Here is an 11,539-nt window from a genome sequence, read left to right on the forward strand (position 1 = left end):
TGAACCCCTATGCTGCAAGAAGCCCTGCTGACATAACTCCTTCCTGCTAGATAGAAAGGGACCCCGCTGCGGCATTTTCAGTACAAGCGGGATCTTGAATGATTACAGCGAGGCTCTGCGGGGGCTTGTCGTATATCTCCAAAGATGGGGGACGACCGCGCTCATGATGACATCGGGGGAGGGTGCACAGCCGGTGTCTCGCGGCTGCCGAGAGAAGTCATCGTTTGGTTGCAGGCCTTGGGGCTCTCCGCTCCAGTCCGCCACACTCGCGTTGACTTTGCCAATGGGATGCTCGTAGCAGAGATCCTCGAAAAGTACTTTCCCAAGGTGAGGCTCACAAGCGTGGTACCTTTTCTTCTATTTTCTCCGCCGCTGATGAGGTGTCGTGACCTAGACTTTCTACGAGCAAGGAGCTGTCAACTGAATAGAAGTAGCCCAGCTGAGGTCATTTCTGTTTCTCCAATAGTTGCAAGTAACGTTCGCCCCTGTCAGTGCAGCTGTGGTCGTGGTGTGCACCAGCGGGAGCAGAAGGAGACAGCAACCTCGTGGAGGGAGCCAGCGTGCCACGTGAAGAAGAGATGGCGACAGGCCCGTCAACCCTCAAATTCAGATGTAGCCGCTATATTTTCGTACATACAGGAAATTACAGCGATGATGCTGGAGAGGGGTTACCGAACGTCTGCGAGACACGCGAACTGGCTGTACATTCAAAAGCTGTGCGCAAAGAGAGATTTCGTAATATCTGACACCGATATCGAGAACATTGTCAACTGCGAAACAGGTAATCTCGTTTCTACCCCTCTTGAAGCGCAACCCAGGCACTTCTGGACAACTATCCGCAGCTTTCGACGCAGCTGGTGGACGTTGGAAACGGCGATCGCCAGAATGATTCCTCTTTCGCGGCGAACACCCACCCGTCCATACAGCTAATTCATACTCTCCAAACGAGCATGTCGGCGGCGGCCGTGTTGAATTGTGACGGCCTTGTTTTGTACGAGGCATTGCTTTTGTGCAGACGGTGCTGTGAAGGTAATTATTAGTCTATACATCTTTCTGACTGAGCGGCATGCATCGGGGCTGCCTCCAGTCCCGGGTCACAAAAAGAAGCCGTTACCGTCATACAGCTTAAGCACTACATCGAGGATGCTGAAGTAGGTTCTTCTCGAGGCTGTGCCTGTCATTTTCGAACCGTTGGGGTCACCCAGATGAATCTGCTGTGGACACGTACTCTTTACGCATTCGTTGACAACTGCTTTAGCACGGGTAAACTCGCTCTTTGCCATTACAGAGAGAGTCTGGTAACTCTTAGGCACCACATCTTCTGCGGCAGCCACCACCAAGGAACAGGCTTGATTCCCCTCCCGTGCCGTGTGGTCAGTGGGACCCTGGAAGCCCCCTGTCGCCGCGTTGGAGAAAAGAGTGCTCATCACAGAAGAGATGTGTCACCTAGGCTAACTTCCTGCTTGAATGAGAGCACTTCCCCGCTTTATGGTAGACTGCTGCACACTTGTACACTGTATGCCTCCTTGCAAACAGCCACTCCGTACAGCACAAGAGCGCCTGTCGCACTGCTTCATTTCTTGCCCCGTGTCGAACTTCCCGACATCTTTTACGCGGATGTGGAGGACCTGTCTGTCAGGGACGCGAAGGTGCACTCCATAGTAGACGAAGATAGGAATGTGAAGAAAACCGAGAGTTTAATTACCGCCTTCGAAGAGGTCAGACGGCTCTCATGCGGCACTCCTGGAAAGCAGCGGTACGCTGTAGGACAGGCGCGAGATCAGCTCTTTGAGTTGTGCCCCTTCCTCGTGTGCTACAGCTCCGGCCGTTCTACGAGAAGCTCTCATGCCCGGTGCTCAAACGGAGTCGCAAGTCTCTGAGTCCAGTCTAATATAATGTTAGTATGGAAGTGCACTCCGCTGTACCTTCAGAAAAAGAGAGAGGGACTTCGGGCCAAGGTTATAGAAAAAAATATTCAGCAGTACCTGCCGAAAGCCCCCAGAGAAGAGACAGGTATCCCGGGTGCCAAGCCGAACGAAAAGAGCAACAGGACCACCGACGGCAAGGGCCGGCCTTGGATGTCGATTTTAACAGCCGTAAGAAAACCAGATCTCAGCCTTGGCACCTGCATATATCTTTGGTGTTAGGTCGGGCTCAGCGTTCTGTAAATGAAAGGTGAACAGCAAGCTCCTTCTTTTTCCCGGGCTCACCTGCGTATTCTGTCTTCTTCCTTAGGGTGAAGTCTCGCCTTCATTGATAACCGTGCATCAGCAGTAAGTGCGCCGGAGAGAGGACTGTTGTCCAGCCAGCTTTCAGCCGCCGCCGCACCCTCCTCCACTAGAGTTACAACGAGTTATGTTCGCCTCTCTCAGGAACACTCATCGGATGCGTGAGGCGGATGGCGCGCCCCCTCCCCTTCCCTTCGGCTCACTCGAGGTAAACTGATTCGAGGCTTTTGCCGTCTCTCCCGCGGTTGGTCATGCACGCTCTCTTGGTCGCTTCGTGAGACGCGATGCGTACGAACTCTGAGCAGCTGGAAAGTCAGCTTCACTCCCTCCTGTTGCAATGACTCCAGACCTCTATTGGGGTGGCTATGACGGTTTGTTGGTTGGCCTTCACCCCTACTAGCTGTCCCGACACTTCGTGCCACTACCGGCGAATTACAGAACGTCGGATGTAGAAATACTACGACTGCTGGTATCTGTAACGCTGACGCTCTCTCGTGAACAATTATGCCGCGAACTACTGATTAAGGAGCACTTGTGAGTCTTGTGACGGGTGCCTTGTGACGGCCTCTGTGTGCAAACTGGCTTCCGCTTTTCGCTCTCAATCTGTGCCCCGGAGGTGAATGCTCCCTAGGTTGGAAGCGAGGCGCCACAACCTCTTGGAGATATTCTCCTGCTCGCAGACAAAACTTCGACCGGAACTCCTAGTGACGAAACGGGTGCCATAGAGATTGGCAGACCTCAGAAACGTTACTGTCGAACGCGACTTGTCTTGACTCGATGAAAATTCACCACCTCTTGAGTTTGACAGTTTACGGCCTGCCATTCTCCGTCGCACTCATCTTGTGCTAGGCCTTCAGGTGGATGCTCTGTCTGCGGCACCCTGGGCACTCCCGAGATAAGTGTCTCTAGCATAAAACTCCTGTCGAGTCGAGAGTCTGACCCTGTCTTAAAAGTCGCAAGATAGAAAGACAAAGACACCGCGCTGGTGATAGCTGAGCAATGCCCCTTTCATTACTCCTGGGGTTCCTCGTGACTCGAAATAGCGCTGTTGCAGCTTGATACGGATACTTGTGTACCTGTGGCAGGTTATTCAGCCGTCGCAGGCACTCGGTCCAGACAACCATCTGCCGCGGAGAGCGTCAGACGGCCGAAGGCGGAGCAGCGGCAGCAGCTGCTGTGGAAGCATCAACAGCTCTTACACCTCAAGGTCCTCTTTAGTAGCCGCACTCTCCCGGCGTCCAGGTGGTGAAAGTTTGCTCGGTAGCCGCCGTTGCAGTCTCGCTAGCAAGAACGCAGACTGCGATTCCCTGTCAGCTGGCACACCCTGCAAAACTTCAAGTTCCGACACAATTCTGAAAGTATGTCTCCACATTGGTCCAGCGACAGAGGCGCGAGGTACCTACGGTCTTCAGCTGCATTGGAGTTTCCAGGGGAACGACAAAGTGCACTAACGGGGATGGGGGCGGAGTTCCGCTGACAAGGACAGGGCAGAGAGCCGTCAGTCACACGGCTACTTAATCTGCTATGCAATAGAAGGCGGCGTGGACACCATACGCAAAGAGAGGGACAAAACAAACTTCTACGAGGCCACACAAGCTACAGGAATGATTCTTTGTTCTGCTCTGAACACTTTTCTTGTCCGGCTCCGGCTCCCCCGATGACGGATGTGCAGTCCCAGGCATCAGAAGAGAGTGAAGAATACAGGCGGAACGACAGCGGACCAGAAGACGTGGCCGGTCCGATTTTGCAAAGCCTCATAGACTTGTTATATCGACGTTTGTCTGGCGGACGAACTGCCGAGGTCGAGCAAGAAATCGAAGATTTGCTACGGCAGCTTGAAAATAGAGGTAAATCTTTCCGTCTCTCATGCTACAACAGAACGTGCTGCTTTTAAACAGGTGGCCGTTGCTTTTTCGCTTGCTTGCTGGCAGCAGCGGTAAGGAAGGGGCCTCTGTACAACTGACTCTCAACGTGTAATATGCTTCTCCCGTCATATCGTAGTTCTCTGAGCGTTCACGGAGCACGCGAGGGATGACAGTCTGGACATCTCCCCGGGGTCTTGATAATAACGGATGTAGCCTTGTTAAACGTGTAGCCACCATATTTTTGACCAAGCAAGCACTTGGACCACGACCGAGACAAGCTTGAGAAAAGCTGGATCCTGTCGCCTGAAAAGAATCAATTTGAAGGCGAGAAAGCACGTGGAAGCCCCCAAGGACTAGCGTTCAGGCGTTATCCCTTCTTCCCGGGACTTAGTACGCATGAGAGCAGACAAGTAGATAGTCGAGCGACACGTCTGATCATACCCACTGAACATTAGACACATAAGCCATTCTAAAGAAAAGAGAGTCAGGCGGAAGCTTGCAGAGATAAACAGGTAGTAAATTTGGTAGCAATAGATGCCCCTCCTTGTTTCACAGGATTCCTGGACGCACTCTCTTCTGCCCGTCAAGTCATCGCGGCATTTGACGAAAGAGAACTCGAAAGCGAGGGCAGCGAAATGTCCTGAGGTACGACTATGAACTCAAGTTTAGACAGCAGCACTGGCAGTCGCATTCCTGTCGCCGGTGCCGAGGTTTCCAGGGTCTAGGGGTGCAAGTCTCTGCATCGGAACGGGGAGACAACAGTGCCGCAAGCTCAACCCGGCTCTCAGGCTCCTGATCCGAAAGTCGGCTCCTTCATTTGGAACGACACTCTCCGCTTCTTTCTCAGGAGTATCGTGATCTTCGTGTCTTGTCACCGCTTTGGCCAGCGAACAATCATCCCAGCCTGGTGTGAGCGGTGGGGCCGTATGTCTTATCCCTGTTGTTCTGATAAGCATCTAGAGGCTCTGAGAAGGTACCCCTCGCGTGCCAAGATGCACGGGGTGGCATCCGTTTTTAAGGTGATTGGAGCTACGCTGATGAGTACGCATCTTGTAGTCTTTGTAGCCTCTTGCTTTGTTTTCTGCCCGGGAAAGAATCGGAATGTCCCCGGAACCTAATCGCAACCCTGCTTTTCTTGACGATGTTCTCATTCAAGTTGGGAGTGCTTACTCAACCTACCCACCCAGCCGGCGCTCACCGGAGAAAACTAACTCGCGAAACTACCTGCCATGCCGGTTCTCCAACTAGTTAGTTGAGGACGCACACGATGAAGTGGCCGAGATATCCATCTCGACATAAGGGCGCACATTTGCAATGCCCCCCCTGCATGATCCGTTCGGGGAGCTGTCACATGTCAGTTACCCGTACATCACGCTCCCGACTGGTGCTAAATCGGACCTCCTGGTCCTTGGGAAACTCGATTCCCATACTGACCTGATACCCGGGGTCCCCTTGCCACGCGGCACACACATTCCCAGGGAAAAAAGAAGACAAGCCGAGAAAGCCTGGCCGTCTTTCGGGTAGACTCTCCCAAAATCGGGGAGAGCGGAAGTCTCTGGTAACTTTTCAGCCACATTGGTATTTTACATCCGGGACATCTGATAACATTCCGTCGCCTCTATTACGTTTTGTAAGATAGTGGACTTCTCATAGCCCGCCAGGCCCCGTCGGTTTTTTGTAAAAGCGACTGTCCACTCACTCTTCCATCTAAGTAAGCAGTGAAGGGTTTCGGTTTGGCCCCCGGCATCCTATGCACAGCATCTCCCCGCGTGAACGCGGCTCGACAGAGGCCGTTGTGAGCTGAATGAAGTTGAAACAACTGACTTCGTTGGAACAGTTCTATCGTGTGCCAAGCGTTCTCCAAACGTGAGCTAAAGAGTCACCGCGTACCATGCAAGCACCAGCAGGTCATCCTGAGAATTGCCATGATTCCGTCAAGTAGTATCAAAGAAAACGCTAAAGGAAGAAAATACGAAATGATTATTCAATAGGACAGACACACAGTCTTGTCAAGAAGACGGTCGTCTTATACAGACTGGAATTTAGCTGATAAGACAGCTTAGGTGCGCATCTGCGGACCACAGAGCCATCAACACTGAGGCCAATGATCGCAAAAACTATCCGTCAACGGTAAAAACATCTCTACCCTCTTTCTTTTGGGGAGATGTAGGAATCGATCACTAAAGACACATAAAACTGCATGTAGTTCCAGTAGAAAAAATCCACCACATCAGTGATCTCAAAATTTTTTCCCTCACATCAGCCTCGCATCTCTTCAGGTCTTCATTCTGACGGGTACCCACGAAGAAGATAGCAAAGAGAAGAAGTTCCTAACTAAAAGAGAAGCGATGTCCATGGCTGTGTCTTTACTGACATTTCTCCTACGAGCTTTCACACTCGATGCCTTGCGCAAACACACAATAATCTTCTAAGCGAACTGCCATCTATTCTGATACACGTCAACGCGGCGGGCCTCACGTCGTATAGAGTCCAACGGACAGATAGGTAGAAGCACAGACAACCACTTCATGCGTACCCTCTCGACACTATGCCATATGATCGGCTAGCCACAAGAATGAAGAGAAGGAGATTTCTGAAGGGGTAGTTCTGTCCGAACCTCTTGACTCTAAGGAGCGAATCTCCTTACACAGGATAGAAGAGTGCTTCACAGAAAGCAGCCAAGAAAATAATAAGGAAAAGTGCTTTTGATCGCGCCTCACTGAGCCAACAGATATATCCCTCAGGTACTCCCCTCAATAGTAACTTCTTCGAGTCAATTATCGTGACGAAGGAAACAGGAGGCTGACCCAAACCAAGAGAACACCTTCGCGGGGCGCCAAACAGAAAAAAGTTTCCTTTCTGGTTCTTCTCACATCAATCAACTTTCAAAGTACCTCCTCTTCATTGAAACCCTTCAGCAGGAGACGCTTTATGAACCAGGCAAAAACAATATACTTACGGGAGATCAACTTGCGTTCTTCCTTGATCTCGACGATCTGCTGTGCCTATCTTAGGCATATCTAGATGCGAAGAGTATGTACAGTCCATGCATACATATGAAGTGCATAGGTAGTATGTGTCAACTACTTGCTATGAGGAGAGAGGAGATACTGAGAGGCCCGATCCCAACAATGCTTGCTATAATAAAAGACCTGTCGTTGCATGCAGAGGAAAAAGACCTGTGTATCCCTTCATGGGGTGGTGGCTGTCAGTGTGAAAGGCATCTGCTGGGGTGTATGTACAGCACGCCTTCCTCATGCATGGGGAGGTACTTCTTCTTCTTCGGGCCGTACACCGAATGCCGGAAGCACACACGTGTACAGCATAAAACTACTTCTACTACTACTACTGCATCCTCCCCTCTCGTTTCCCCTGTTCCGTTGTGAAACTCGATGTGATCTCGAAAGAAACACGAGGTCGCCTTATCCTTTCTTTTTCTCACTTCTACCTTCCCCGCCTTTCTTCAACCTCTCCCGTGGAGACGGAAGGGGGAGCGAAGAAGGCGAATGACAAGGCTGAATGAAGTGTCGTGAGATAAAACCCACTCTCCGCATACTGATTTTCTCTCGGCTGTATAGGGGGGAAAGCACAGAGATCAGTTGCAAGGTTACAAATGACTGTAAAGAAGATCTGCTTCTCTCGGATATACATACATCCTACACGCCTCTACATACACTTCACTTGAACGCTCGGCACGTGCAGTCCGAGCATATGTAGGTAACTAAATATATATGTCTATATACAGAGAGAGGGAGAGAGACGATGGTCTACATTTCTCTCTGTAGTTAGCGCTATACTTACGTATAATGAAGGGTGACGACCACGATCGCGGCCCTTTGTTTCGTGTAGAAATACATCTCTATACACATATGCATAGTGTTATATAGACACGGATGACTTCACGTCGAAAATTGCTATAGGAAGCTTTCTCCTTCGCTGTGCTTTCCTCTTGAGACCTTCCGTGGCTCCTTCCCTCTTTATAGAGATTCATAGGAATCTGTTGTCTAAGAATAAAAAGATCTCCCACCTATGCATTTTGCTTTAGCTGGATGTGCACCGCCAACTAGACATTTTCTTCACTCTACCATGGCTGGCCCGTTTACTACCATCCTAATGAGAAGAAAAAAAAAACAGAAGGTCCTTTATCCTTCTTACTCTTTCCTTTCGTATATAAACATCGGTATCATCTTGGTACAATCCACTGAAGTGTATATACACTGATCGTAGTCTCGCTTCCTCCTCCGCCTCTTCCCAAGAAAAGAAAAATTCACCCTGTCTCCTTTCTTTCTTTATCTCTTTCTTTCTCCTCTCTTTGTTACTTCTTTTTCTTTCTTTCTCCTCACGATTCCTTTCTTTCTTTTTTATCTCGTTCTTTCTTTTTTTCTTATTCACTTTCTCTTACCTTCATAAAATTGAAGATAGTCATATACCAGAGATTCGCTAAGATGAACTTCCCTCCGTTCATCACTACCGCAGCTAGAACTAATCCTACAAGGTCATCTACAGAAATCTGAAAAGAGCAACAAAAAGAAAGCAAGAAAGAAAGACCTCTAGATATATAGATAAATAGATCAAGAATAAGGAAGACTAAACTGGCGAGATAACTTTAGCAAACAAGTGACGTTCCGTCATATCAGAGCTCTTCAGCTTAACTAAAGAACCTTTTTGCCTCTAGAAGAACATGTCCTCTGTATGGAATCGTGATGCTAGAATCGAAGTATCGAGCTAGCCATCAAAGTGTCCCAAGGGCAGTAGAAACAAACCGAAGACGAAGGAGGACGTCGGTCTGAAGGAAAAAGCGCTAAGGGGCCCGCAACCGAAAAAACGAGTGAGCGATAGACACACGGCTTTCTCTAGTCGCAGTGATGATAGTGGGAGATCCTCTCCGTAATAGGCGGAGTGATGGGAAACCTACGAGGGAGTGGAGCGAACCGATAGATGCAGTGACGGAGAAGTAACAAGGAGCAATACGAGCCTTAAGACAACTAGCCATAGGCCACCGTGACTATGAATAGTAGGCAGCAGCAGAAGTGAGAAGACTTGGAATAATAGTGGGCAACAGGAGGGAGCTGAGAAAGAAGTGTACTCTTTCAGAAGTGTTTATCTTCTTCCCCTTGAGAGAGGAGATAATACACACTCTAAAAGCTTCTTGTCAACTTCACAAAAAGATCGTCTTCTATACAGTCACCCTTCTTTGATCGATCGATCTATCTATATATCTATCTTAATCTGTATACCGACACACCATTGCTCACTTCTCTCTCTCTATTCATATCTATCTATATCTATCTATCTATATGTACATCTGAACCTTCATACATCTTGTTTATATATACACACATATGTAAAAAAGACTTTGAGAGATAGAAAAGACAGATGATTCCTTTGGTTGAACGATGGGAAAATCTCCAGGCAAAGAGAAACTGCAAGATCAGACCACCGATATGCATGCCTTCAAACCTCTCACCTCTACAGGCTGAGATTGCTGTACATGTAGACTCCGTTCTCTTGCTCTTCCTTCTTCTTCTTCTCCTTCTCCATCGCTATTGACGAACCTTTTCTTCACGTCTTTTCTTCCTCCCTGTCTCTTCTTTGCATGCAGTTGAGCTGAGACATGGCGGCAACAAGATGACTGGATAGATCGAACGACCAAGCCGAGGATCAAAGACTTCTGCTCCGGTAACTTCACTACGGAAATCTGAGAAAGAGGAGCAGAGAAAAGAAACAGACAGAAACTTGCATGTAAGAAATCGAGATTCATGACCTTCTCCTCTGTTTGAATTTACCAGGTGGACGCACAGAAAACTTGGCAAAAAGAAATAAACACTTTCATAATCTTCAGCGAAGAAAAGACAGATACTCGTTCATCTTCCTATCTATCTCTGTATAGTTGCAAAAGAAGAGGAAGAAGATCTCTTCTACTAGACAAGAAGGTTCTTCTTTTCCTCTCTATCCCTTCTTCCTTCCTTCCTTCTGTTTACTGCATACGTATACAGATAAAGAGACGTAATCCAGATATGTCTATAAATCTCTACCGTACTAGATGTATGGGGGTATCCACATGTATGTATGGTACATATCTATGTATGTATAGAGCATACGTATACGATCGTATAGAGATCAAATGCATGCAGACCTCTATGCAGGATTCTTCCTCTCAGTGTGTGAATGAAGAAACCTCCTAGGAAAGATAAGGGAGAGAGAAAAAAAGTCATGTGAACTAACTACTCTAAGCAAGAAGAGGACCACAGTGAAGAAGGGACAAGTATAAGAGAAGACTCATCACGATCACATTGCTTCTTCTCCCATGTTGTCTTTCTTTCTTCCTTCAGTTCGACCACGCAAAGAAAGATTTCGACAAGTTCCTAAAATTAAGGCAGAAGACGAAGGCTGCTGCTATCTAGGGGCGAAAGAGGATCTTCGAATCTTTCTCTCTTCTCTTGTGCGAAAGATACGAATTTGTCTGTTTACCTCGTCAAAGAGAGTCGCCGCTCGGTGTACAGACACTCCACGTAGAAGAGACTTGACGTGAAGTTTCTCGAAGATACAGGAGTTGATATGACCTCGGAAACTCTCCAGTTTTCTCTACAGAACGAAGTGATAGGAGACGCAAAACTCAATACAAAGAAAGAAAGAGAAGAGGAACATAACGTGAAGTTCTTCTTGAAAGAGACCATCATGAAGAAAAAGGAGAAATGAAGGAGGAGAGGAACAACATCTCCCCGAAAGTAAAAAGATGAAAGACTCCTAGTGAAGAAGATAGAGGCTCAGAAGAGGTAGATACGTCCCGCTAACGATGAAAGGATAGAAAGCAGGAGGAGAAAAGAAACAGAGGAACAAGAAGGGAAGAAGAGAAAGAACAAGAGAGAAGATAGCTAGGAAGTGCCGAGAAGTCCAGTGGAAAGATAAGCTTGAAAAGAAAGAAGAGAAATGAAGGCAAGACTAGTCAACAACGTCTCTGACAAAAACCTCCTTTTTTCTCACGGAGTTCTATCCAGTCACGTTTTGATTAATGAGAGATATATTATAGACAGGAGCAATCATTCCTTCTTCATCTTCCTTTCTCTAGAACCCTCTCATGTAGACCTTCATATTAACAGATACTTCTACGTATTTCCTTCTACATAAGTATACACAACTCCTCACGAGAATTGATAACGACGGAGACAAGAAGAAATGAAAGCATCCTCCTACCCTTGTGTAGAAAAGAACCCCTCTTTGATCAGAACAAAAGAAAAAAGAGACGAGATAGATATGCAGACAGTTCCACGAAGAAAGAATGGAAGACCAGGAAAGAGAAGAAAAGAAAGATTTTTCTCCGGCGATGCATCAGTACAACACAACCCAAGAGACGAGAAAGAAAAGAGGAAGGAGAAAGAAAGAACAAGCAAACAGGAGACAGGAGAGAAGCCGCCTTTACCTCAAGTCTCGCTTGTCTCTTCGCCA

General features: G+C 48.0%; 2 protein-coding genes across 2 annotated transcripts in view; one reads left to right on the top strand and one right to left on the bottom strand.

The window, feature by feature from the left end:
- The first annotated feature begins 291 nt into the window (after positions 1–291).
- On the top strand, positions 292–1,484 carry CSUI_004196 (uncharacterized protein). The gene is made up of 2 exons (XM_068064389.1): positions 292–327; positions 640–1,484. Exon 2 carries the CDS (start codon positions 652–654, stop codon positions 928–930), a length of 279 nt encoding a protein of 92 aa, XP_067923639.1. The 5' UTR covers positions 292–327; positions 640–651; the 3' UTR covers positions 931–1,484.
- A 4,669-nt stretch (positions 1,485–6,153) lies between these two features.
- The window catches only part of CSUI_004197 (vacuolar sorting 9 (vps9 domain) protein), a 10,864-nt gene continuing 5,478 nt past the window's right edge, over positions 6,154–11,539 (bottom strand). The window contains exons 5-8 of the mRNA XM_068064390.1: positions 10,565–10,678; positions 9,561–9,791; positions 8,496–8,603; positions 6,154–7,663 (exon numbers count right to left, since the gene is read on the bottom strand). Coding sequence (XP_067923640.1) covers positions 7,538–7,663; positions 8,496–8,603; positions 9,561–9,791; positions 10,565–10,678 — 579 coding nt within the window. The 3' untranslated portion in view covers positions 6,154–7,537. The remainder of the gene's footprint in view (positions 7,664–8,495; positions 8,604–9,560; positions 9,792–10,564; positions 10,679–11,539) is intronic.

Source organism: Cystoisospora suis, assembly GCF_002600585.1.
Source record: "Cystoisospora suis strain Wien I chromosome Unknown contig_1933, whole genome shotgun sequence".
Taxonomy (NCBI): domain Eukaryota; phylum Apicomplexa; class Conoidasida; order Eucoccidiorida; family Sarcocystidae; genus Cystoisospora; species Cystoisospora suis.